The sequence below is a fragment of the Aptenodytes forsteri genome, unplaced genomic scaffold (genome assembly GCF_000699145.1).
Source record: "Aptenodytes forsteri isolate BGI_AS27 unplaced genomic scaffold, ASM69914v1 Scaffold284, whole genome shotgun sequence".
Classification (NCBI taxonomy): Eukaryota; Metazoa; Chordata; class Aves; order Sphenisciformes; family Spheniscidae; genus Aptenodytes; species Aptenodytes forsteri.
The window spans coordinates 1787340-1808411 of NW_008794445.1; the positions used below are offsets into that span (position 1 = coordinate 1787340).

Genomic DNA, 21072 nt, shown 5'->3' on the forward strand with positions numbered 1-21072 from the left:
GCGCGCGCAGCAGGTGGGCGGCAGGGGCAGCGGTGCCAGATGGCGGCAGCGGTGGTGGTTCCCTGGGTTCCTCCAGCAGCGGCAGTAGGCGCAGGGCACCCAGCGGTGGGAGCAGGCAGAGGAGGAGGAGGAGGAGGAGGAGGAGGAGGCAGCCATAGCGTGGTCCCTCCATGGCGAGCGGCGCTGCGGCGGGCTGTGCCGGGCTGTGGGTTCTCGCTCCGCCGCATCCCCCAGGTTATCGCTGTGTCCCGAGGCATGGCCTTCCCCTTTTCCCTGGTTACAGCGGCTGATAGCGAGTGGGCAGGGGCACCCTGCTCCCTCCCGCCGGAGGGGCAGGCAGGGAGGAGAGGACACATCGTCCCTCCCGCCAGGCTGAGGGGTACCGCTGACGGGGGTATCAGGGCTGCCATGAAGGTGAAGGGGCTGGTGCCTCCTTCTCCTCCTCCGCATCCTACCCCATCGTTGGAAGAGGCATCCAGGACCTTCCCAGCAAAGGGAAGCTGGTGGCTTTCGGGTCTTGCTGGGAAAGGACCACCAAGCTGTGCTCGGCCTCAGCACGCCTGGAAGTCCGCAGGGCACAGGTCCCGTTGCGGGGGTGGATGCGGTGGCTGGGCGGTGGGGCAGGAGGGCTGCGTGGGTCACTGTCGCCTCTCAGCACATCAGCCAGCACATGTGCTGTCCTGGGCAGTGGTGAAGGAGCTGAACCTGGATGACAAGCCTCCCTGGATGGCTTGTCCTTCCTCCCCACACTGCAGTGCCCCAGCAGTGCTGGTGGAGGGCAGATCTGGGCTGGATGGAAAGCAAAACCTGCTTTCCCCTCCTTCCCTGGGTCAGACATTGTGGGAGAGACTCGATCTACTCTGTCCCTTCCTACTAACAATTAATAACAGCTAGTAATAGCAATTAATTGCTCATGCTCCAGAGGGTTTGGACCCATATCCCAAGGATGGGGCAGAGGCCAGGCTCACCCTGCTGGGATATTCATGTTCCCCGGAGGTGTTGGGCAACATGTCCTGAACACCCAGCATCAAGGGGTGCCCACAAGGCCCGCCAGGGTCCGTGGGACCCTGCCCCCCTCCATCCTCCCTCTCCCACCGGAGACTAGCGGGCTTTTTCTCTGCTGCCCACTCCTCGCTGGAGCGGGGAGCGGCTGAGGCTGCTGGAAGACTGGGCAGAGAGGAGTTAACTCCAAACCCAACCTCAGGGAGAGGGGAAAAAAAAACAACCCAGAGATCAATGGATCAGCAGCAAGAGCAGAGGGAGGGAAAAGGGGGAGACAGAGAGAGAGGAGAGGAGCTCCAGAAGGAGAGAGACGGTGTGGGAGCCAGGAGAAGAGAGAGCAGAGCTGGTGGCGGGCAGGGGGAGGCAGTGGAGCACTGGGCAGGGGTGACGGCGCTGCCCAGACAAAGTCTTCGGTGGCTTGCATCCTCCTCACCACTGCTGCCTGGCCTGGACCAGAGGTCTCCCCCGAGCAAGCGGTGAAGCTGCAGGCCCTTCCTCACAGAGGTGAGTGCTGGCTTCCCAAGCAAGGAGCAGCTGAGCAGGGATACGACAGTGCCCAGAGATGTCACGTAGGCAGCGGGGCAACATGTGCGTGCCCAGAGTGTGACCAGGGTACTCTGCTCGAGTGAGGAGATCCCACGGGGCCGGGATGGAGGAGCCAGGTAGTTACCAGTAGGACAGAGGGGACTGCAGAGCCAGAGAGGCAGGGACGACCTTTCGATGCAATACAGAGAGGCTGCTGGGAAGGAGAAGTGGCATGAGCTGAGGGATAGGGGAGCATGGGGCGAAGGAGCTTGCACGACCCAAAAAAAGAGTTAATTGCATGTCAACAGTTGCTAGATAACAGTGTCTTTCCCTCTTGGTTGCTGCTCAGCGAAGGACAATTTGTTCTAATGATAGCACAACATGGGGAAGGCTCATTAGGAGATAGGCTGTTGGCACTCCCCGCCTGAGCACAGTGTTACTCGGGGCTGGAAGAAGTTTTGCAGCAAACCACAATACCTTGAGCTGCAGTAATAATTACGCTCCTTCACAATGATCATCATGTTGTGTTTCAGGCAGCTGCAAGGTCTCCCCTGTTCCTCTCCTAACCGCCACTGTCCAGCCCATGACCACCTCTCAGCATCAGGAAGAGCTGCCCTGAGTCACCCCTCCTCTGTGGAGCACAACTACTGCAAAGGGAGCAAGGGGCAGCCAGCTCTAGGGTGGAGGTGGTCCCAGCTGAAGGAGCTCCCTTGAGGCAGGAGCGCGGCGGGGTGCTGCTGCTGTGGGTGTCATCCAGGCAACAGGTCCCTGCTGCCAGAGGTGGCACAGCCCTGGGGTGAGGGTGCCAGAACCTCTTGCGGTTCCTGTGGCCTTGTGTCCCTCATTGAGCCCTGTTGAACACCAGCCAGGATTTAGACTTGCCAAAGCAAGCAATCCCAAGAGGTTTAGCGGCTTGGGGATTGTAGGAGGAATGTAGGGGAGGCCAGGCGGCAGGGCAGGGTGTCCTTCGGGGGGCTGGGAGCACAGGAGGTGCCGTGGTGGGGACATGAATGCAGGCAGGAGAAAGGGGCTTCGGCTCCGCTCAAGCCAGGCAGATGTGGGCTGACTGATCCCAACAGCATTCTTGCCAGTGACGTCATGAGGATCTTGATGTCATCATTTAACCAGCTGGTTGGGACTGGCATCTCTGGGAGAAACATGGGCATCAGACAAAGGCTGGGATCAGGCACCCTAGGGCCAGAGCTCTGGTGGCCACTGTGGTCAACACCGAGCAGCACCTGCTTGCCTACAGCCATGCACAGGTGCTGTGTCTCCCTTTTTCCCCTCGCAGGTCCCTGTAGTCAGATGGGGAGATGCCAGGAGGCTGGAACGCCTCCTCTGACAGCCCAGAGTTGCGAGCTGCAGGGATTATTGTGCCCATCATCTTCTCCCTCATCTTCCTCCTGGGCACTGTGGGGAATGGGCTGGTGCTAGCCGTGCTGCTGCGGAACGGCCAAGTCAAGTACAATACCACCAACCTTTTCATCCTTAACCTGGCCATGGCTGACCTGTGCTTCATCGTCTGCTGCGTCCCCTTCCAGGCCACCATTTACACCCTGGATGGGTGGCTCTTTGGGGCCTTTGCCTGCAAGGCTGTGCATTTCCTGATCTACCTCACCATGTACGCCAGCAGCTTCACCCTGGCCGCCGTCTCCGTTGACAGGCAAGTGTCCCCTCCACTTTGAGTCCCTCAGCTCAGGGACATGTTTGCCACCCTTGAACTAAGGGGTGGGAGAAAGGCCAGTCTGTTGAGTGTCCTGTAAGGAGCAGGTAGGGTGTCCCCAGAGGCAGAGCCAGCCTCCCTATCTCCCCATGCCCTCTTCCAGCACCAAGCCAAGCTCTTGGCTTGGTTACCCAGCCCTCACTTAGGAAGGAGGAGTACAGGCACATGCTGAGGTTTGGTGTCCACCATGCAAAACCAAGAACGGCAAAACCCCAGGGCAACAGTGCACTAGAGGAGAAAGAGGGAGCCCTCTGGGACCTGCTCCTGTCCTTCTCTTCCCTGGTTCAAGAGGTATGCTGCTTGCCTTTCCCAAGCTAGCACAGCAGAGTGGGCAACAGAGATCCCAGACCCACTGTTGGGATGACCCTGATCTCTATGTGAATTCACCGTAACCCTCCCTACCAAGAGGTGGGGAGGGGAAGAGATGGGTGGCTGCGTGGGAAGGGGTGCACAGATGGCAGCTCCATGGGGCGACAAGGTATCACCTCACGTATGTTGTATTTGGTCTCTCCTTCTCCATCCCCTCCTCGCCAGGTACCTGGCCATTCGCTATCCGCTGGAGTCCCGGGATGTCCGTACCTCCCGAAACGCAGGAGTGGCCATTGTAGCGATCTGGTCCCTGTCACTGCTCTTCGCGGGGCCTTACCTCAGTTACTACCAGATTGTCCATTACCACAGGGTGCCCATCTGCATCCCCATCTGGGAGGACCAGCGCCGAAAGATTCTGGACATCGTCACGTTTGTCTTTGGATACCTTCTGCCTGTGACCGTGGTGAGCCTGGCATACGCCAGGACCATCAAGTTCCTGTGGACCTCCGTAGACCCCATAGAAAGGATCTCAGAGTCCCGGAAGGCCAAGCGTAAGGTCACCAAGATGATTGTGGCTGTGGCCATCCTGTTCTGCCTCTGCTGGCTGCCCCACCACCTGGTCATCCTGTGCTTCTGGTTTGGCCACTTCCCCTTCAACCGAGCCACTTATGCTTGCCGCCTGGCTTCCCACTGCCTTTCATACGCCAACTCCTGTCTCAACCCCATCATCTATGCCCTCATCTCCAAGCATTTCCGCAAGCGTTTCAAGCAGGTGTTCACCTGCCTCTTCTTCCAGAACAAGACCAGGAAGAAGAAGAAGAAGAGAGTTGAAAAGAAAGTCCACGTGGTTAATGTGGGCAAAGGCTTCACCAACAGCACCAGAGGTTTCTATGGAGGCAACACTGAGGTGACCCAGGTCCCAGAGGAGAACACCAGGAAGAGGGTCCCTGAAGGTGCCAGTCATGATGCGAGAGCATGGTCTCACCAGTTACAAGATGCCATGGTCTCTGTGCAGAAGGAGCTGCTGGAAGAGGAAAGTTTGGCAACAGCTGGCCATCCCCTAGCCATGACCCCTCCAAGAGGAACTGAGGAGTTTCTGACTGTTCATTACAGATGAGCAAAGTGAAGAAGCCTGTTTTCCAGCCTGTGAGTAACCACTCCATTCCCAAATGGGCAGAACAATGTGGGGCAGAGGGGAATGGACACAGCAGAGCCACCGAAACCTCCTGTGGCAGTGGTTAACCCATTGTCCCCACTCACCTTCACTCACTGGCCCACAGCATTCATATAGGAATGGCACAATCCACCCATACAAATGCAGAGTGGAGGGACACTTTGATGTGATGCCAAGAGTGGCATTCCTGCAACAGGTTTTAAGGCCTCCATTTCCCAACTTCCTAACTTGCTAATTTTGTGCAGTACCTTGAAACTCTAAGAGGGAGGCAACCAAAATGAAAACATCCTGGTAGGAAGCCCAGGCTGTTAAAGGCACATCAGAGCATGGGTGGGAAGGGTGGAGAGAGTGCACGGGGACCTGAGTGACAATGGGGTAGCTGGCAGCCTCTCTCCCTGGCAGGGCTGGGGTGCTGTGCCCAGCCCCAAGCAGTAAAACGCTGTTCCCTGCCCACATGTCCTTTTCCCATGGTCCAGGGCCAGCCCTAGTCCACCTCCATCCCTCTCCCTAGCCCCTGCATCCAGATCAGAGGGCCTTTGCCACACTGTCTTACGTGCAAGGAAGCTAGCTGTCTGTGCCAACAGCTCGATGATGCAAACTCTGCGGCAGTCACTAGTCATGCTCAAACGATTTATGTCACGGCAGGTGAAGATTGGAAAGGCTTGTGTGCCGACACCTCTGCGTGCCTCCCCTCTGCACCTGTGGCTTCTCTGAAGTTCAAGGAGGAAAGGACCATCTGTCCAGTCTCTTCCCTCCACCCTGCCCCACCAGAAGTACTTGCTGGAGGATGTTTCCTAGAGCTCTGTCCCACCTGGCTTTAGCTCTTGCAAGCAGATCCTGCAGAACGCTGTCCCACTTCCTAATGCCGCTTGCAGTTCAGAAATATTTCCTGGTAGCCATCCCCAGTTCTTCCTAAACAAACCTGGTAACTCCTCCTTCCACCATGTTGTTCCACCTGATCTGCCCCTCTGCTTACTTTCTGTTTGCCTTTTGCAAATTCCTGAGGGATGCTGGCTCCTCTTTGATCTTTGCTTGCTACTCAGAGTTTTATCCCTTCCTTCTAGGGCTGAAGGACCTGTTGCTCTCTGATTCATTGCTATTAGCCCCATGTGTGTGGTTTACTGACTTGGCCAGACAGTGTTTTCCACTTGATGGTGATGATTGTGAGTGAATTGATGGCTGTCACCAAAGCAGAAGAAAGTAGCTAAGCTGCAAAATGAGCTGTGGAGCCAGGTGACAGCTGTGGTGAGGCAAAGGAGAAAGAAACAGACCCATGTTCAATCCTGTCTCCTCGGTGCCCCTTTCTACCTGCTGGAGAGGGTTTCTAGGAGAGCATGAGGCCAACACTGCTCAGTAGATTGGGACATCTTCCAAGACGGCCACTGTTGTGGGATTGCTGTGGGACCCATGTCTGCCTGGGAGCAAAACTTTCCCCTGGTCTGTCCCCTGCTGCCCCGAGCAGCAGTGGAGGAGCCTTTGGCTGTGGTAGCAGCTCAAAGACACCTCGCAGCAGGGCCAAGCATCCCCCCGGCCTGACCATGGGAAGGATGGGAAGTGCCACAGAGATGGTGCGGTGGGACAAAAATCACATTCACCAGAAGGTGCTGGAATTTCTCCCCTGCTTGACCTGAATAAACCCCACTAATTTCCTTCACCTGCCACGTTTGCTGTGTGCTGGATACAATCTCTGCCCGGCATGGGGCTCTGCAGTTTGGGCTGGAGGCGGTGGAGGCTGTACAAGCTGTCTGACCACAGCCTGGTGCTCCCAAGTCACTAGCAGGGCGTCATTTGTTTTATTTGACTTTGCAGACACTGCAGAAGTGTACAAAAGAAGCAAAGCTGAGGGTTTTAAGATGGATCCAGCACTGCTGGTGTTCAAGAGAAAGTCGTAGGAGAGGGGGAGACAGAAGAAGAGAGAGGGAAAAGGAGGGATGGTGAGAGGACGGGGGGGGGGGCAATATAAGTGATAAATGTGTGGCGGGAGCCATCCACAGGGACAGAAAACGGCAGTGAGAAGGCAGGGCAAAGGGAGGGGCTAGAAGCAGAGGGCAGAAGGGAGGACGAGGGGGCATGAGGGAGGCGGGAAGTAATGTGCTGGCAGAGCACCCACATTTTGGCAGGAGCCTTCTCCCCACCCCAGCAGTGTCACACTGCTCCGGAGCTGCGGTGAGCATCGCTTCTCTGTGTTGGACCCCAGCCCCACAGCAGCTTTCTCCAGCATTTTTCTGCATCATCAGGCTGCCGGAGAAGCCCAGAAAAACACCATCCAAGCAAGGCCTTTGATCAGTCTAGTGCATATGGGAGGGAGGGAGGGAGCCGGTGGGATTTGCATTGCTGCAATGCCGTGATTTGCCGCGGTGCCTGGCAGAGCTAGGCCTGGGCACATGGCTGACTTCACACAGCTCCAGTTTTGTCATGTAGGCGTGACATGAGTGGAGAAGGGAGAGGGGCCGAGCGGGGTACTCGGCTTCCCCAGTGTGCCAAGTCCATGTGCCACAGGTAATCACAGCCGCCTGAAGCCATCCTCTGCGGGGATGAGACAGCTTCGCTGTGGGGACGTAAACTCTGATGCCACCTGGCTTGTGAGTGCAAGCAGGACAGATCCTGCTTTGTTTGCCAGCACAGGCGTAGCCCCTGAGTATCAGTCCTGTGTCTTGGGAGCTTTTGGTGATGCTGTAGGACAAGCCCAGGAAGAAGCCCTAGGAAGGGGACAAAGACAAATCACCTGAGAGACTGGGAGGAGGAAAGGGACTGCTTTTGCCAGCCAGGCAAGCCCTGAGGAAGGGAAAGGGACCAGCCCATGGAAGGACCTCCATGGTGAGAGGTGAGGGAGAAATCTCCGTTAGCATCACACTTCCTGATCACATCCCAGGGACTTTGCTTTCCTCTGGGAGAGGTCAGGATCATCAGGGCCACACCTTATCCCCACTGAGACAGTTTTCTGTTGGCAGCGAAGGAGATGAGCTTGCTCATTCAGGACCGTTAAACTGAGCTCAAGCCCCACAGAGCTCCTCAGCGACCTCCTCCGCAATCCTGCAGCCGGGACCGGGATGCCTCGGCCTCAAATCATCAGACCTGCCACTGTCCCAGCTCAATATTTACAGTAAACTTTACATGATTGCAAGAGCCCTCCTTTTCCTTAATTACATATGGCATTTAATTAGTGCTGTGTGGCTCCTGAATGTGTAACTCTTAATGTGAAGCAGATCTTCACCCAGAATGCCCTAAGAGCAGGTGAAAGAGGCAAAGCTTGGCAGAAAGTGTTTAGTGAGAGCAGTGACATTGAGGGACACTCCAGACTTCCACGCTGAAGCTGGGAAGCAGTTACACATCATCATGGCAGCAGTAGGTTTCAGAGTGAACACATTTGCCCTGAACGAGGCAGATCATTCTCCTTCCACGGCAGTTCACTTCCCCCAGCCCCGCTGCCCACAGCCAGCATGTGCATGGAGATATCCCTCCCGGCGAAGCCCTACGGGCTGATGCAAGATGGACACGCAAGGGCTGGGTGCTCTGTCAGTCTCCGTAGCCTGGAAATCTGCCAGGACCACACTGCTCGCTTTCTAGCTAATTAAAACAGCGAGGGAGCTAATGCTGGGGAGCCCCAGCCGGCAGAGAGGAGCCATTCACTGCCAGCCCACTGATCGTCAGGAGCCGATTGCCAACGTGAGCCTGCGGCAAATGCGAAGTTGCTGGAGGCTGTGCAGCCCCGCTGGTGGTGTCCTGAGCCCTACATGGGCTGTGGAAGTCACTGGTGTCCTCGCTTGTCCCCATGCATGGTGGGACCTCATCAAGGCAGCTGGAGGCTGCATCCAAAGCAAAGGGTTTTTGTCCCCATCCTTGCCCATCGACACTCTCAGTGCTGTAGGCGTTGTACAGCGGGGATGGGGGACATCAGGCAGCAAGGGGCTCACAGAGCTGTGGTGTGCGTGAGCAGAGCCACAAGCCCCCCCTTATTTCTCTTCTCTTTCCGTCCCCTGCTTCTGCTTGCATAAACCTTCCCTTATTGCTTTGTCCTGCCCACTCTTAAAATTCCCAGGCAATGTGTTATTTCTAACCCTCGCTGAAGCTGTTGCATGCCTCGCTAGAGCTTAGCTCCAAGGACACCCCTTTCCCCGTGTGGAGGCCAGCTGAAGTGCTGCACTGGGAATTATTTTTCTTTTTCCATTCAAGTATTTGATGTTGCTCTCTGCACCTTGAGCCTCCCTCGTCTCCTATCCCTGTTTCTGATTCCTCCGGCTCCCCCTCCTCTGTAGTGGTTGCCGCACCTCTGTAGCCAATGCCTTTTGGCAACATGTCCAGCGTGCTTTGCCTACCTTCCCGGGGATGGCTAGTCCTGGAGCTGCCCTTTGCATGTGATGCTGTGGCTGGTGGCCAGCTCGCATGGCCACAAGCAGCCTCCAGGTAACATGAATATCTGCATCATTTCTGGGGCTGAGGCCCCACTTCACAGCCCAAAGCATTGGAGGGAGAAGGGAACAGTGGTCGGGAGCAGTGATGCTGGCACAGCCAGACGCTGCCTGTTCTTGCCCGCTTGCGGCCAGGCTGTTGCTTGCCCCTGCTCCTCCTGGTCCTGGCTTGCAAAAGGAGTGGATCAGATCAGGACTGACTGCTGCACTTTGGGGTGAAGCCTACATAAAACAGGACAGAGGAGACAGGGAGAAAACCTGGGGGAGAAGGTGCATTTAGCACGGCAAGCATCTGCAAGCCCCAGCTCCCATCCCTAAGCTCTGCCTGGTGTTAAGCCCTGATTTTGGGGAGCACATGAGTGGGAAGGGCAGATGCTGAGCCTGGCTTGGGGAGGCTCTGGAGCCAGAAGGGAATTCCTGTCTGCCCAGTAACAGCGTGCACGCTCCAACTGGTTTCACAGCTCAAAGGCAGAGCCAAAGAAAAGGTGTCATGTCCTTGATATAGAGCTGGGTTTAATTAAAACTGAAGGAGCTTGATTGCTGCTTTCCACGTAGCCTCCCCTCCAGACTGATTAGCATTCTGCAGTCTCTGCTCCCAGCTTCTCGCCTTAATTAATGACTCCTTGCTTATATTTTCTTTCCTACTTGTCATCACTCGGGCTGATGAGCTTGGCTTTAACCCTGCAGAGGCCGGTTTGCCAAACCCACTGAGCGCAGCCGCGCCAGGAGCTGGCACAGGGCAGAGGGAACAGGAGAGGCAAGGGCAGGTCAGGGCTTTGCGGCCAGTGGTCGGCACCAGCTCCCCTGCAAGCTGAGCATAGCTGACCTCTGCGGAGCAACTTAGTCCTGCCAGTTGTGTGCCGGTTCTGGTGCCCACGCATCTCCCCAGCGTGCGTGCTGTCAGCCTGATGCTGCTGGGAGATGTCAGACCCAGGTACCAAGAAGCTCATGTGCAAATCTGGCAGCCCTGGTGGCAGTTTCCCTGTCGGCAGACAGATGTGGCTGGGGGAGGCAGAAGGCCAGGGGAAGCTGTTACAAGGACAGCTCCTAATTCCCCGGCAGGGCAATGGGCTCAAGCACTGCCCTTGCACTCGTGGGAACAGGACCTTGTACAGACACTCTGCAAACAGCCAGGACAGCACTGCAAATGCATCTCGCGGCAAGACAGCCTTGCCGGCCAGAGAGGTAACGGTGTGACAGGGGTGGTCAGGGCACGTAGCACTATCAGCTATAGGGAATTCTGCTTATTTGCTTTTGGGTTTAGCTGCTGGTTCCTAATCCACGGCCAGCCTTAGCAGGTTGCCAGTTGATTATTTTAATTCTTCCAACAACCACGTGCTCTCTTCCCCTCTCAGAGCTTTCAGAAAAGCCCAGAGAAATGCTATTTGCCGTATCTCCTTTATCAGCTACAGTTTTGATTAAAAACTGCTGGCTCTTCCACCTAGTCGCCCCGTGGGCCCTGAGCTGCCCAGGGCTGCTCTCCCATGCTGGCCAGGCACAGTGCATGAAAAAGGCATCTTTCTGCAAGCAGCTTTCCATGATGGGGGAGATCTGTCTTGCTCACGGAACGAGCAGAGGAAGCAGGCGAAAGAGTGGGAGGTTTGCCAGAGATGCTTCATGGGGCTTCTTTAGCAGTGCAGATAATTACAATGATGGATTTGGAGTCTGCTAGAAAGGCAAAGGTGGAGGAAGTAATGGAGTTCAGATGTTGGCTCGATACCCTGGAGTTTAATTATTTCAGCTGCTGAAGAATTGAACAGATTCTTGATGTTTGCACATACTGCAGTGTGCACTTTGCATTCCCTTGCATGGGTGAGTGGCCGCTTCAGAGAAAGGCCTTTTGCTTAATAACATCCATGCAGCTTTGTTAGGAGGCTTTGTTTAGGGCTGTTGCTGCTGCTGTGGGTCCTTGATGAGACACAAGCAGGTTTTCAGTCTTCGCTTGCTTGGATGATCCAGATCCTCAACCTGGCTGGTTTCGGTTGCGTCTTACAGCACAGCAGCGGCTGCAGAGCCGGGGAGGTTGCTGCTGGGTTCAGTGGCTGGGGATTCAGCGCGTCACTGCAGAGCCGTGCTCTGAATGAGGAGGGGAAATGGAGTGTATTTGGAGGCCAGGCAGCGGTGAGGGGGAAGCAGGGCCCTGGGTCAAGTCCTGGTTGGCACGGCATGCTGGCAGCCTGACGCCACGGCCCCAAGGAGGGGGATGCACCACCACTCGGGAAGGGACCTGGAATGTGTTTGATGGTGTAGCACAAGAAAAACGAGGAGGTTGGCCTGAGTTTAATGGCAAAATAAATAGCAGAGGGAAACCTGTGCTGTTGTTTTCATTCTTTGTTACTGCAGCAGACACCTCTGGAATATGCGGAAAGCTGCCACCAGCCTCACATCTATGGGTTGTGCAGGGAAATATGTGGCCCGGGATGCAAGGGCAGGGGGAAAAGCTGCTGGGAGAGGCCAAAGACTCCAGACCAGGAGCAGCAGAAAAAGCAAACAGTGCCAGTGAACAGCTCTCGGCATGTTCAGCATGAACAGCATGAAGCCGCACTCTCCTCCTCCCCTGGAACCTTTTCTTTCCTTCCTTCCCTCCCCAGCACCTAACTGTCTTTTGAGATACAGTTGCCGGACACAGCAGGGTAGTCAAGGCTTTGGCATGACCAGCAGAAACAAAGAAACCTAAAACTTTTCTCAGTCCAGTGCCAAACACATGACATGGCTCTCAGCAGCCCAGTGCTTCAGCCCTGAGGCAGGAAAGCAGAACTGAGTGTGGTGATTCCTACATGGTGCTTTTCCCACCCCCGAAAACCAGATCCCCTTTTCTCTTTCTTATCTGGTATTATCGCTAAAGTAGTGGCAAAACTTACTTCTTACAAGCCTGCTTGTTTTATTTGCCTCAGCTCATTGTACCAGTCTCCGGGGGACTACCAGTGCTGCCTCACCTCTCATAGAGGGAGCAGTGCTGCAAAAGAGGCAAGGCAAACACTCAGCTGGCTGCTGCACCCCCACCTTTCCCCTCCGAGCATACAGTCAGGAGCAGTTATTAAAAACTCCAGCACCAGGCAAGACAAAGGCCTGAAGAGCTGTGGACAACAATATCATGTGGGCTCAGGTTAAAAGCTTTGCTCCGAGCCCCAGCTAGGTGTATTTGGGTTTTGAGGAAAGCTTCTAAGCTGCGTCTAGCTAGCAGACAATGTCAGCAACTAAGGTAACTGCAGCGATAAAGAGCATTTCAGCTGCCTGCTCTTCGGGCACCTTAATGGTCTCCTCAGCAACAAGGCTGTTGAGTGCAGAAGCGTTGACAGCTGGGTGTATGTGCACACCAAGACTAGGCTGTGAAGATGGGAAGAAACAAGAGAAGTAAAGACTGGACACGAAGGTCACCTGCCCCTCACACAGGGACCACCCTGGAAATTCTCTGCCCTGCCCAGATGTCCCTCCCCAGCCCCTCATCCCCTTGCTGTCTCTTCACAGCACAGCCATTTTACCTGGCATGGGGCAAGGCACGAGCTCAGCCGCCTTCTCCCCACCAGCTCCGTACTTATGCAGGAGTGCAGACTGGGCAAGGCTGCTTTTCTTCTTTGCAAAACATCCCATCTTCCAGCTTGAAACAATCCCGCTGAGATTCTCTTTCCTCTATTTGTACGGTTTCACAGCAACTAACTAGATTTAAAGTTTGGATTTCTTGGCTGTGGGAGTCAAGATCAGGTGGTGAGTCAGCAACCATGTACTTCGACCTGCAAACAGACTGGTGTTTGAATTCAAACAACTTTGTGTTGTCGCTTCTAATTTCAGTACCCGGTATGAGGGTAGCAGTTACCAAATCCGGGGCTGTGCCTGGGGCCTGGAACATAGGTAAAGAAAAAGGAACGAGCCGCTCTGAAAAAAGAGAGAACTTGGCTGAGTAGTCTGAAAAGGCTGACAGAATTTTATTTAAGTTCAAAATACAAAAAGGTCGTATTGTCTCCCACCCCCTCATTATCCTTCGCATCCAGCATATCGTAACCAAGTATCAGTATTCACAGTGACAGCTCCAGCCAAACCGCAAGACCGTTAGTCCCAGTCACGGCCTCCAGCACCCCACAGATGAACCTATCTAAAAGCCATGCGTATTTCTGGTATCTCAGCTTTGAACATGGAGGTCCACTTAGCCTTTTCCTGGACAAGAGGCCAGATATTAGAGAACACGCTGACCTGAAGGTCTCTGAAGAATGCTCCAAACTGTGGCTGTTGCATGGTTAAGCTGACTCGTAAGAATGGACACTTCCAAACCAGCGATTCCCAAGCTGTGGGATGGGTATTGCCACCGGCACACCATGTCATAGAATCATTGAGGTTGGAAAAGACCTCTAAGATCATCGAGTCAAACCGTCAATGTCATTTAGGTGTGGCACACAGGTGGGAACTTGGATTGTTATTGGGCATGTTCTTGTCACCCTGCTGCTATTCGTGCCCTACCAACAAGATTTATGGACTGTGGGATGGGTATTGCCACCGGCACACCATGTCATAGAATCATAGAATCATTGAGGTTGGAAAAGACCTCTAAGATCATTGAGTCCAACCGTCAATGTCATTTAGGTGTGGCACACAGGTGGGAACTTGGATTGTTATTGGGCATGTTCTTGTCACCCTGCTGCTATTCATGCCCTACCAACAAGATTTATGGATCCCTGCTCCAAAACAAAGCTATCTACATCTTCATTACCAACCACAGTGGTGCAGAAGCAAGAGATTAGCAAGGGCAATTCCCTGCATCCTTCATAGCTGCATCACTTCAGGCTCCCAAGAGAGGTCACAACTCGCTCCTCATGCTGCACTTAAGGTCCTGGAGCAGCACCTCTCCATGACAAGCAAGAAACACAGTATGGGTCAGCTCTGGGTTTGGTGCTGCTGTGGCAGCTGTAAATCCACCTCCATCCCAGCCCAATAATACAGTTGAATACACAACACCCCCTACTGCAACTGGACTTCTTGCCCAAGACCGCCAGTAATAGGAAACACAAAAGTCAAGTCAGTTATGGTGAGTTTTTTTGCAAGATGTAGATGTCCGCCTAAAACTGCGCTAGGATTAAGTCACCCCCCAAACTTTATTCTTGCATCACGGCAGCTCTGACCTGCTAGCTGTCTACCTGGGTATTTTTTGCAAGTGTTTCACTGTAGTATTTAAGCACTAACTTGCAGCAGTGATTTAAAAACCAGGGCCAGTGAAAGCTGTTAGTCTAGTGATTAAAAGCTTTGTATCCCATTTGTAACCAGATAGATTCTCTGCCCTCTGACCGCAGGCTCTGGGGAAGGTTAGGATTAAGCCTCGGTGCGTGTTTCTCAAGGCAGTATGTTTGCTCAGCTGCTAGCATGCAGAATTAAGTGTGTGTTCTTCTCACAGCACAAAGCCTTCTGTTGTCCAAGGCATCATCCAGTTTCTCCCCCATGCAAGTAAGTACTGCAGAGGTGGCAAAAGGTGCCTGTTCCAAGCATTTCTGTGATGTTGGCCAGCTGCTGAGGGCACTAGTCAGGGCTGGTGACTGCACATGGCATCAGCCACCACCTACATCGAGCTGAAGTGCTCAGGAGAAGGCAGAGTATCTCTGGAAGGGGTACCCTATTCAGTGCCAGCCCATCTGACAAAAAGAAGAGTAACTCTTTTTTTCCAAAATTCTCAGTTGCAGCACTCTGTTGTCTCTGTTGTCCAAAGCCTGCTGCCTCCCCATGAGGCAGCTGTGGCAGCACCCACAGGGACAGTCTGAGCACCACTGGAGAGTGGATCTGGCAGGAACGTCTGCTGGCAGCAATGTTTATTCAGCGATCTGAGAAGCAAGCTTCAGCTTCCTCTTTCTCTCTCTAAGGCTTCTCCTGCTGCATCAGGAAGATGATTTGGAAGCCCATTACCTCTTCTCCATCTTCTGCATCTGCAGGCTGAGCGACGTGAAGCTGGCCAGGAGGTCTGTAACCTCGTCCACCTGACAGAATACAGTTGGCCGTTAGGCAAAGGAATGCAGCTGCGCAGCTGACCACCGACACAGAAGAAACCCCCATGCAGCAGGGACCACCCTTGCACCAAGACTGCCAGGAATGCCCACGCTGAGGTTATACTAGGACACGATCCCTTTGGTCCCACAGTCGTGTGGGAGGGCTCCTGCCCTCACGATCAAACAAGTCCTAATCTAAGGCAATGGGAGCTTCTCCCCATTCCTCAAGAGGTCGATGCTTGACCTCCACCTTGCGTGATTTAGCCAGACCGTAAAAGAGAAGTGTGTTGGTGCATTACCCAGAACTCAACAGTGGTATCAGGGCTGTTTCCTCTAAGCCTGTTTCTAAGGGCCAACCTTTTGTAGAAAAAACCCAAACAGGCCCTGCAACCCTGTGTGGTTGTGCTGATCCTGGCCTTAAAATGCCTGTGCCCTCGGCCCATCTGATCTTCAGCTTCTCTGCTGAGCTGCCAGGCAGAGTGATGCTTTCTGCATTTTGAATTCCAACCCAAAGGAGTACCACGAGTCATCACATAACTTGCCCACTTTACCCAACGTGAGCAAGAACACTTCCATAACCGTGTCTTCAATGTCACCTTGCTCATGCAGTTGCATTCCCCTAAGCACAGAAGTCACAACACAAGTAGGTGAGTCACATAGCTCAACGCCGCCTACCTGCTCCTTTGTGCTAGTCATCTGTAACCTGGAGCAGAGGTCATCCAGCTGTTCCTTTTGCTCATGCCTCCCCAAACGCTCCAGGTATTCCCGCAACATCTGGATAATCTGAAACCAACAGGCATAAGAGGCAAACATCAGACAGCTGCACCAGGCTGGGATGTTTTTACAGGAAAAATTAAATTACGGTCAAATTGCCAAGCACAGCCTTGACACTGTGGTACGTGGCAGAATACATGACCCACAGAAAAGAACACATGCAAAGCAACCAGAAAGCACTAATGGCAGCATCAGAGCCCAGTGAGTCACCAGAGGCATTGATCAGCCACAGATGGACTAGTCGTGATCCCTGTGCCTGGTTTAAGAACGGGGAAGAGAGACAGGCCCAGCTGAAGAAGCACAAGGTCTAGCCCCGAAAGCACCAAGCTTTTCTTTATGGCCAGCTAGCTTCCCTCACTGCAAGGAGCAGGGACTTCCCACTCCAGCAGGATCTGCTTGCGCACCGAGGATGAACATTCTTGTGGCTCCTATATGGCTCCTGAAGCGAGGCCCACACCTCGTGCATTTGTGATGCAGCCCCGTGACTGCTTTCCTACCCCATGCCTCCATGTATCGGAGCAGGGCAGGCTGCGCTAGGAATGCAAAGTCCCTGCTGGAATGCGTACAAGCCATGGTTACAGCCCCATGCTGTGGTCCCTCTCCGGCCACAAGGCATCTGTCTTACATGGTGGTTGAAGAAAAGAGAGTGCTCCATACAGCCCGAGAATTAAGACATTCAATGCATCCTTGACCTACCAGAGCCAAGAGAGGCCCTGCAAAAACTCAGAGTAGTGGTTGGGAAAAAGGAAGGTCTCTGAAAACAGAAGGAAAAAGTCAAACTCTCCCCAGAGCAGCTAAGAGCCTACAGACAGGTATTTAAATAAAGGGCGCAGGAAACTGCCAGGGGCTGCACCGCCTTACCAGATCATGGGACTGTTTCTTTTACCTGTTTCACTTCAAGGCGTACGGCCTCCAGGCTGTGGGAGAGTCCTTCCTGCAGGATGTTTAGCTTTGATTTAGCGAGGTGCAGTGGGGTTCTGCCAGCTCGATCCAAGGCATCAACTCTGGCCCCTGCAGGATGCACGAGCAAGAACAGAAAGTGAGGTCTGTCTTCAAGGCTTAGTGTCCCCGGGGAGTATCAACAGGGGCAGGGCAGGAAAGGGACAGGCTGTAATTGTTATAGAGGAAACGTTACCTCCGCGCAGCAGCGTGGTGATGACGGGAACGTGGTTCGTGCAGGCAGCTGGGGAGGGAAAACACAGGACACACAACTCAGAGGTACTAGCAAACAACAAGGGAGTTTCTGCTCAAGCACGGAGCTTGCTGTTTCCCAAAGGGCTCTTTGCCATGGGAAAGAGGAACAGCCCAACTGCTAAGGGTAACCTCACGCGCAAGCCTGGGTACTCTCTCTGGAACAAATGTCATGCTCCTTGGGGCTGGCAGAGGGAGAGAAATGGATTTTCTCTACCTCTGACCCTTAAACCTTCATGACGAGTGAAGCTAATGAAATGCAAAGAGTCTCTCCTAGGTCCTTAAAGCTGAGGATGCATACTGTGGTACACAGGAAAGAGGAAGGTGGAGAGGAAAGAAACAGCAAGGCGGTGTTCACCTCACCTCTCTGCATGCAAAGCTCATCTGTTTGGCACTTACCCAAGTGTAAGGGGGTGTTTCCCAGCCCATCCCTCTGGTTTGGGTCAGCCCCATGGTCCAGAAGCAGTTGCACTGTAAACAAGGAAACAGAGCCACATCAGTCCCTTCCCTTTGCCCCACAGGTCAGGCCCACATGGGCCGCAGGTCCACGCGGCAGCCACCAGGCTGCCTTAGGGATGCTCCTGTTCAGCTCATCAGCTTCCTCCCAGAGACAGGGGACGGAGGTTTGCGCAGCAATGCAGAAGGACCCAGCACAAAGCCAGGCAGTGCCACTGCCCCTGGGCTCCCTGAGGGGAAGAACTGGGACTAAGGACACCCTTCCTTCTGCACCGGTACAGCCCTAGAGCTGGGAGCTCCTGCTGCCCCTTCAGCAGGGGGACATGGCAAGCCCTGGAGCCAGAGTTCAGCTGGCAACTTTGCCACAAAACACACGGAAAACAGCAGTCTCTGTCATGTGCTGAACCAAAATAAAGAGCATCCTTTGAAATCTCTGCCACAGAGAAGTCAGATGACAGAACTCCCCCTCCCCACTCACCGATGTGATCGTTGCCGTTGCAGGAGGCAAAGTGCAGGGCTGTCCGGCCTTTGTCGTCCGCGGCACAGGGGTCAGTTCCGTCCTCCAGGAGTTGCTGCACTGACAGCACCAAGGAGGAGAAAGCAGGTAAGCTGAAGGGGCACCTGATCAGAAAGGCGTAACGCTACCCACTCTTCTGCGGTTAGATACACTCTCTGCTAGCTGTCAAGTCAACCGGACTTGAACCAGCTCCAGCCAGCATCCTGGCTCAGCAGAACCAGCCTAGGCAGTGTACCCTCCACCCTCTGTTACAGCCTTCACCAGCTTCCACGTACTGCCACAGAGACAAGCCAACAGCTGTGATGGCTAAGGCTAAGGATCCATCCAGCCAAATATTCAAGCTCCTAGGACAATCAGCAGCAAATGCCTACAGAAGAGTATAAAAAGACGGCAAGGATGCGGGGCTAACTCTCACAGCCTTTAGTCAGCTGCATCTCAGGCACTTCCCAAGCCAGAAATAGCATCCTGTGCTTACTAGCCCTCCATGGGCTTTCTCCGTGGATTTGCACAGTCATCTTCTGCATCTGTGTAAACTTTTCACATCAACATGGACCTGCAGTGAGAAGTTTCACAGTGTAACTCCATGCAGTGAGAAAAAACACCTCTTCACACTTGTTTTGAATATGCCACTTCCTAGATTCATCTGAAACTCCTAGGTTTTGCCATACTAATGGTGGCTACTGATTGGGAAGCGGGCAGGTGAGCGCACCAACCTGGCAGCAGCAGTGCAAATATACCCTTAGGAGACAATGTGTTAAAGTGAGCTAGTGAACAGCCCGAGTAGCCATACCATCATCTACTCACACTTGTTCCCCCTGCTTTTCCACTCAGCTACTTCTTCAATGCCACCACTGACACTTCTTGTAACCTGAACTACCTCCTTTTCTCAGATAAGAAGGAAAAACCTGCTCACACAGAAAGACAGAGAAACCAGTATGACTCTCCAGTACTGGGTATAACAAAGGCAAAGAGACCAGTAAAGGCTGAAAAGATCAGCCTCAGTGAAAGCAGCATCTACAGCAACATGTGTAAGGGCAACTGTAAGGGCTATTACTCCTGTGGTTTTGAGATTATCCTGATATAGTAATCAGTGTGTAAAATAAAGCTCATTCCGTAGCTGTTAAAAATACTGACAGATTCGCTACATTTTGAGATCTTTAATAGCATGTCCTGCAACAGTCAAGACTGACCAGTATTGGAGACAAGAAACTAGATAGCTCAGACCACTGAAAGCCACCATTGGTCTCAGCTTCCAGAGATCGACTTATAGTCACATTTGAATTTCTTCTTCCTGTACACCTACTGCTTTAAGTGTGGTACAGAAGTGAAAGGAACACCTGAAAAGATGGAATTGGCATTAACAGGGGATGTTTGATACTCCAGAAGAAAGACAGGGAGACTGACAGTACCACCAGTGAGAACCATCAATGGGGAGCACTTTACCTAGTCCTTCCCTGAAGTCAGTAGGAAATGACATAACCTCTCCCACCCAGTGCCACCACAGGAAACAGCAAAGACTTTTATTTGTTGATGAAGAATAAATTCATCATCAGACACTTCCTCAAGTTGCAGAGCACACAAAAGACAGCAGGACTGTAAACAGGGGAACCTGTGTATCAAATACAGGTGTAAAACTCTTAAGATGGATTGAAACCAAGACTTTCATAAAGCCTGATTCTTTCATTCTTCCTCTTGACTTGGCGACTGAAGCCAAGCCTTTGTGTACTGACAGAGCTCACAGATGAACCTTATCCATCAGTTCATGAAACAAGGTGTATTGTGGAGCTGAAGGGTGAAGCACACCAGACAAACCCCCATCCTGATATATTGGGAGTTTCTACAGGTCAAATCAGTTTCTAATTCTGTTCACAGAATGGCCCGATGAACAGTTAGGCCAGCACAGCTGAGGGGACAGTATAGTCTAAGGAGGGACAATGATAAGGGCCAGACAATATAGGCCAATATTGCTGCTGGACACTTCATATCAAACCCCACCTAATCTACAGAACCGAGAGGTAAAGGGAGTCACAGATAGGTCACGAGCCTTCTCTAAAGTCACTGTGAGAGGCAGAGTCCAGCACTGGTCCTGGTTCTGATCTACTGGGTCACATTGTCTCATCACACAGGGTATGGCTTAGATAATCATAGCTTTTCCACTTTACCAAAACAATACTTTCTTGCTGCTTACAACTGGGCAAAAGTTACGTACCAAAAAAGCTGGAATAGTGCAGTGCTGATTTAGCTTAAGGCAGTTGGAAAACTAACGCTATGAACCAGATGCAGTGAAAAAGTCAGTATTATAACAGCCTCACTCTGCTCAGAGAACGAAACAAGGCTCCAGAAAAGCGGTTTCTAGTTTTGCAGTATCTAAAGCACTATGTCCACAAACTATCAGCACCCTTCTCCTCCTCTCCTAAACTAAAGGTCCTCGACAAAACTGCCCTTCCAGGAAGAGGTCCCAAGTAGGATTGGCAGAAGTCCTACCTGTGTCCAAGTCATTGCTATTGGCAGCTTCACGCAGCCTTTTCAGAGCTATGGAGAAAAGAAAGCAATTACTGGAAAGCACAGAGGAAAAAGGAGCATTTCCCTACCAAAAACATCCCATCCCGGCGCTCGAGCTCAGGTGCAGGGCCCAAACCACACTGGTGCTGGCTCAGCCCAGAGAAGGGGAAGCAGGAGATCAAGATGCCAGGTAAGAAGTGCTCTCCTTATCTCCTCCCGAGGCCGACCACGGGCCCTCCCACTCCTGACGGGCACCCTCCCCTGGCGGGAGCAAGGGTGCCTTCCCAAGCCGCCCACCGAGCAGATCCGACCTCCTTCCGGAGCCCCCCACACGGGAAAGCCGAAGCTTTACCGGCTCCCCAGATCGGAGGCTCTCCACCCCGCCGAAGCCCGGGCGGCAGCACGGCCGCCCCCCGCGCGGGGCCGGCCGAAGGAAGGGCCGTCCCAGGGAGGGGCGCTCCCCCGCCGCCCCCCGCTCACCGTGGCTCTCCTTGCCCGTAGGCCCCAACCGGCGGTGGAGGCGGGCG

At 53.5% G+C, this 21072-nt stretch overlaps 3 protein-coding genes across 3 annotated transcripts in view; 1 reads left to right on the forward strand and 2 right to left on the reverse strand.

The window, feature by feature from the left end:
* The window catches only part of LOC109279798 (noggin-1-like), a 1492-nt gene extending 482 nt beyond the window's left edge, over positions 1-1010 (reverse strand). The window contains exons 1-2 of the mRNA XM_019474807.1: positions 969-1010; positions 5-70 (exon numbers count right to left, since the gene is read on the reverse strand). Coding sequence (XP_019330352.1) covers positions 5-70; positions 969-1010 — 108 coding nt within the window. The remainder of the gene's footprint in view (positions 1-4; positions 71-968) is intronic.
* A 1830-nt stretch (positions 1011-2840) lies between these two features.
* On the forward strand, positions 2841-4676 carry GALR3 (galanin receptor 3). The gene is made up of 2 exons (XM_009289967.1): positions 2841-3190; positions 3785-4676. Exons 1-2 carry the CDS (start codon positions 2841-2843, stop codon positions 4674-4676), a joined length of 1242 nt encoding a protein of 413 aa, XP_009288242.1.
* Positions 4677-13645: 8969 nt separating this feature from the next.
* On the reverse strand, positions 13646-21071 carry ANKRD54 (ankyrin repeat domain 54; the record flags this gene model as incomplete). The annotated part of the gene is made up of 8 exons (XM_019474808.1): positions 13646-15096; positions 15781-15888; positions 16766-16890; positions 17015-17062; positions 17470-17541; positions 18005-18103; positions 20528-20575; positions 21026-21071. Coding segments are annotated over 8 exons (621 nt in total), but the record flags the coding sequence as incomplete, so codon positions are not given.
* Between the last annotated feature and the right edge of the window lies 1 nt (position 21072).

Coding starts and splice junctions, on each gene's coding strand:
- GALR3 (XM_009289967.1), top strand. CDS start 2,841: ATGCCAGGAGGCTGGAACGCCTCCTCTGACAGCCCAGAGTTGCGAGCT. Junction 3,191..3,784: donor GCCGCCGTCTCCGTTGACAG/GCAAGTGTCCCC, acceptor CCTCCTCGCCAG/GTACCTGGCCATTCGCTATC.